General features: G+C 37.0%; 1 protein-coding gene across 1 annotated transcript; it reads left to right on the plus strand.

Annotated features, from left to right (window-relative positions):
- Positions 1 to 895: 895 nt before the first annotated feature.
- On the plus strand, positions 896 to 4,292 carry cks1b (CDC28 protein kinase regulatory subunit 1B). The gene is made up of 4 exons (XM_034210495.1): positions 896 to 1,061; positions 1,288 to 1,355; positions 1,531 to 1,658; positions 2,647 to 4,292. Exons 2-4 carry the CDS (start codon positions 1,297 to 1,299, stop codon positions 2,694 to 2,696), a joined length of 237 nt encoding a protein of 78 aa, XP_034066386.1. The 5' UTR covers positions 896 to 1,061; positions 1,288 to 1,296; the 3' UTR covers positions 2,697 to 4,292.
- The last annotated feature ends 1,708 nt before the right edge of the window (positions 4,293 to 6,000 follow it).

The following is a 6,000-nucleotide window of genomic DNA, read 5'->3' on the forward strand; positions in this document are numbered from 1 at the left end:
TTTAACATCATTATACTGCTAGTGCTGCTATATAGCTTAACCTGTAGTATATACATTTTTAGAATGTATTCATTCATTTACATTATGTATTCATAATCTAAATATTCAAAGAAACTAGTAAATTAACAACAATAATAAAGGACAACGTAAAATGCAGAAGAGGAGAAGTCTAAAGTAGAAAAAGCAAAGTAACTCAAGATTGAATTAACTACAGTACTGAAGTAATACATTGATTACTTTATATGTAATTTACCTTGGGGAAAGCAGGGGAAAGGAAAGTGGAAAACAACCCCTAAATAAAAAAGTACAAATTATATCTCAATGTTTTTATTAATACTATTACATTTTGGTAAAGCAGAAGGGGATCAAACGATGTCTGTCACATCTGTAAACCATCTGCAAGTTAACAAATAGTATGTTAATAAGTATGTAAATATGTATATACAGTATTTCTTTATGAAATGTAGTACAACCAGAACTTAAGAAGTAACAAGTAACATAAGTAGGAAAACAAGTAAAGTTTACTCAATACCTGATTTAAATAAACGCAGACTAATTATTTGATTAATAAATAAAATAATCAAAAGATTATTCCATAATGTTAATAATGATTAGAAGTTGAAAAAAATACACAAAGTGTTAAAATCATTAATGTATTAAAGAGTAAGAAAGAGGAACAAAGCGCTTACAATATATCCATAGTCAAGAATAAACTAAAAAATAACACGGGATGACACAGTGGAAATATCTGGGTCATGTTTGGGTTGTTTTGTAAATTATAGCGTTCGTGTCATAGGTTCATGTGAGAATACTGACCAATAAGGAGACTCTGTAGTGATGATGATGATTTCCTGCGACAGACTTAACAGACCAATGGCAAGAGAGTAATGTGGATGCATTGACCAATGGGAAGATAGGATGTCTATTTGAACGGCAAAAAGCGGGTTAGCAAACATTCGAGAGGGAAACAAAGAGGAGTCAACATCTTACTTCTCTTGGACGCGAAACACAGGAATAATTTACTTTTTTAAGGGTCAGGAATTATTTGGCAATAATATAAGGTAATTCTGAATCCCGGTTGATAGTGCTCACCCAACAGCAGCAACATCTAGTTCTTTAAAAGTTCTGAAAGAAAACGCTTGTTCTCGGCTAACTTTAGCGAAGTTAGCTCAACGTTAGCCACACTCGCTAAGCTACGCGAGCTTGCTGTCACGTTGTTCAACATTTGTCTAATGTGTCCTATTTCTGATTCTCACTGTTGACTAATGATGAACATCTCTCCACCAGGTCCCCGTCATGTCTCACAAACAGATCTACTACTCTGATAAATATGACGATGAAAAATACGAGTACAGGTGTGCATGACTCATGTTTATCCAACATTCAATGTGACTTCATCATCATGTCAGCGCTATTTTATAACCGTTTAACAAGGTGGCATTGTACAGAAGCCATCGTCAGTTATTTTCCATGATATGTCATAACAATGAACATTAATTTTCTGTTAATTTCCCCGCTGGTGATCTACAGACACGTCATGCTACCCAAAGACATTGCAAAGCGTGTACCAAAGACCCATTTGATGTCGGAGACCGAGTGGAGGAACCTTGGGGTCCAGCAGAGCCAAGGATGGGTGCATTACATGATCCACCAGCCAGGTATGTTATCCTCTTTCTAGGGGTAATGTCTTCAGCTGATCGCATAATGTACCAGAAGTGAAGAAAGCAGTAATAGATCTCTCGTCTTGATCACTTTCTGATAAGTTATTTTGGTCCTCTTATCATGCCAATAATATAAATCAGATCAAAATGTACAGTGTTACAGCAAAAGTGGCATAGCAGGTAAAAATAAAGGCATACAATAAGCTAACATTAATATATAGAAGAAAGCACACATTAGTTATATTGGAATAATAGGTAAGTAGGTTAGTACACATACAAGGCTACACAATTATGAGCAGCAACTTCAGGACTTAGTGACATATGTATAAGCTGTTGACACATTATACAAGTTATGATTGAAGATGTTGGATTGATGGGGCTTTCAAATAGCTTTACCAAAGTACAGTGCCGTAACTTGAGCAGCTTCGACGGTTTAGTCATCAATTGTGAAAAAAAAATTGAAGAGTGTACATTTGAGTGTAAATGTATAAGACAGCCTTTGTGCCAGATGTTGACTGCAGGGCAATTGAGCTCTGTTCCACAGCTGTCATGTGCTAAATCTATATTTACACAAATGTGATCACAAGATGAACTTAATAAGGCTCGTAACACAATGTTGATAACTGATATGTCACTAAATAGCTAAACTAAACGTGTCTACTACTGTAGTGTTGATTGAAAGTTGAAGTCTAATCGCCAATGAGGGGTTCAAATCATCTAAAGTCCTTGAGGCAAAAATGACAGATGCTGAGTGTTTGATTTTAAAACGGGTTAAGTTTCACCTATTTGAGGGGTTTGTAAAGGCTACCGTCTAATGTTTTGTTTAGTTACCACAAGCATATGGACGGCGAGTGTCCAACCCAGCCGCACCCTTTATAAAAAAATAATAGAATCTCGGTTAGAGGAGTCAAGTTTCTTCAAAGCATCACAATAAGTGTGATTATCTCTGCTTATATATTGTGTGCCTTGTTCTCCCCTCTTCCAGAGCCGCACATCTTGCTGTTCCGGCGCCCTCTGACTTGCCAAAAGTCATAAGGGAGAGAATCTCTGGGTCCTTTGGAAGATCAGCCCCGTTTGCCACAGATCGTCTCATCAAAACAAAATCATGCTGTCAAGATTACCAAGCTCCTTTGTGGTAGGTGACTTGCGATTTGGGCTGATGCCGTTGGACCTGGAGAAGGACTATCACATTTATGAACAGTGGTTGTTGAATGGAGAACACATTGAAGGAATTCAATTAGGGAAAAGACTTCTTCATGTGTTAACAGCGGGACTCCAGAAACCTTCAAATCAGCTTACATGGTCTTTTTGACTTTACCTTATCTGTCCAACTTGCTGAACCCGCTTGGATATTCCAGCCTTTTAGAACATGAATTGTTATAAGATGTGGGATGTGAAACTTGTTAAAAACTGTTAGTGATACCAACAGAGTGTATACTGGGTCGGAACACAAGCCCGACAGGAAAATGTGATCTTAAATTAAGTTTCGACTCGGGTAAACACCAAACTGCGGTTGTAAGTGACATGTTGCTGCTTGGTTTAAATGACACTGAAAATGTGCATTTAACCATTTTATGTCATATGCATGTAAAGCCGCATCCATGCGAGTCGTCTAAAAACTAGTTTTGATCCCGTTTTCCATGAGAGCATATTATTAGTTTGGCCTACTTAACAAAAAAAAGAAGAAGATCTTTGGTACCATAGAGCTGCTCAGTATTTGTGTTGTCTGTTCTGAAATTAATCTAAACTTTTTTAAAATCTTATAAGTGTGGATTTTGGAAGTATTTATAGTTAACAACTGGACAACTAAACAGTACCACTTGATACATGAAAGTACATAAAGGGGAATAGAAAAAAGAAATGGTGTTTGATGACTGAAACTTCCCAAAAATGCTCTTATAGAATACATCCCGATCATTGTATGACATGTAAAAGCAAGTCTATTAGTTATTTTGGATTGTGGAACTTTGAGTTGTGGATTGAAGGAACTTGATTTTACTGTCATGCTTGTGTTGAATGGATGCACCCACTCTTGACATGTTTGTAATCCTCCTCCCTTCTTACTACCACACACTGAGCTGCTCTGCTGTCACTGAGGCCTAAACTTTGCCTTAAAAAACTTCTTTGAACAAGTGCCTTTTTGTAAGGTCTGCTTTTGTCCAGTACTCTTTGACAAATATCATTTTATAAATACATGTGTTGGTAAAGAGCTGTTCTACTTCTTCAGAATTAATAAAAGAATAAATGCAATCAAATCAAAGGTATGATGCATTTAGTCTTTGATGAAACGACTGAAATCAGTGTTGAATGATGATGTACCCATGTTTGGTAATCTTGAAACTAACACAAGAATATTGGATTACTGAACATGGATTGTGAAAAAAACAAAATGTGGCTGTATCACAATGTAAATATTTAACTGTGCCATTTCTTCCCACTCTTTCTTTTTTTCTCTCTAATTTCACATTTACATAAAAACATTATGCCGGACAAAAGTTTTTATGCCCTCATGTAGTAGTTGGTGCAAACATAAATCTACCGACAGTAGCATGACATTCTTGGACACCTCCTTGCTCCTCACTATGTTTCCTATCACAACTGTAAAATAAAAGGAAAATGCATCAAAACAAATTGCTTTAAAAAAAGAAATGGTGAATTACATGTTGCAACTGTCCTACATCTTTCAGCACAATTTCTTTAAATTATATTTGGGCAAATGGATCACACTTAAAAAATCGTTTCATTGGCTGTATCACAGGAGGCTTTCATTGGACAAACTCTCTTAATATAGAATCATTTAATGCTGTATCTTTACTGTAAATAGAATATATAAAAGCTAAATGAGCATCACCAACCGGCACAGAAAACTTCCTCAGGCGGTTTGTTTATTTCCTCATTGCTTTGTACTAATTGAGAGTATTTGCTTTTCACACAGTGCTCTATGTAACCTTTAGTAATTGTTTTTAATTCTGTATATGAAGAGTTAACCCTGTTTACAAAACCAAATCTATGGTGTTCTTTTTTTTTAATAGATATGACACCACTAGAAATGCATTCACAGCTCTATTACAATTTGTGTGCCCAAATGATGCTGAATAATTACCATGTGTACTATAATCAGGGGCTGCGGCTCATCACCTTACCTACCATAGGACAACGTAATGAGGCTTCTGGGATATAGCTGTGATCTGATCATATGCAGGGCTGTATGCCAGGCAGCACTCTTCATGGACGTGTGAAATGATGGTACACAGTGGCTCAGTGATACTGCATCTGTTGTCTGGCAGGTGCTATGGCCAGACTCATGTTTTTCTTATTAGTTGCCCGTAATATTGCCAATCTAACAATTACTGTGTCACCCATTACGAGTGAAATATGGGTCTCATCTACCGGTAAATGTGTGTCTGTGAGCTTAATGGACAACATGTTTTACTGAATTGGAGAGTCGTTATGGAGGCGTACGTGTAAAAAGAGAGGCAGTCGCCGCATCTGCCACACATTTCAAAGTTATACTTGGTTTAAATGACAGGGGGTTTATTGCTCTACAAAAGTTTGAATGAAAAGGCAATAACAAAAACACAGTGAGACTATCAATTTTAAACAGAATTCAACTCTTTTTAATTAAAGTGTTGGGTGTTATATAACTGATAGAGTTGCAACCAGCATTTCCCTCCCAGTATTACTTATTGTGCTGCTTATTTCCTCTATCAATCAATTGATCTATAAAAAGGATGAAGTTAAAGGGGCCCTATTCTGCTCATTTTCAGGTTTTATAATTGTATGTTGTGCCTCTACTGTGACATTGCTTTAATGTTCAAAAAAGTCTTTATTGTTCTCATACTGTTCTGCAGCACCTCTTTTCACCCTGGTTGCGTTCCGATAATCCAAAAATCAGCTCCTAAATTCTAACCCTATCTCCTATTCCTTGACCTCTGAGTGAAACGTCACGGGGTTAAGGGATAGTGGATAGGAGAATTCAAAAGGACTTAGGAGAAGAGACTGCGGTACTTTAGAGAATCCGAATGCACTTTCACTATCCGACGTGTTTATGATGCGCCAGCGGATGTCATAAATGTGCGTCTGCTGCTGTGGGGAAACTATGGAAACTACAGTTTTCTATACAGCGGACTACAACATGGATGTTTAATAAGAACGAGGGACTACTGTAAACTCATCTAGAGACTCTGCACCGTGCTCTGATGCTGTTGCTTTATGCTTTATGAACGTGGACAACAGAGAAACATATTCTTCATGACCAAAGTTGGAATTGAAATAAAAAAGGAAAGTGAAACTTATGCTCGTCTTCACCCTCTCCCTCCGGTCCGCATTAATACAAATG

The sequence above is a fragment of the Gymnodraco acuticeps genome, unplaced genomic scaffold, assembly GCF_902827175.1.
Source record: "Gymnodraco acuticeps unplaced genomic scaffold, fGymAcu1.1, whole genome shotgun sequence".
Taxonomy (NCBI): Eukaryota; Metazoa; Chordata; class Actinopteri; order Perciformes; family Bathydraconidae; genus Gymnodraco; species Gymnodraco acuticeps.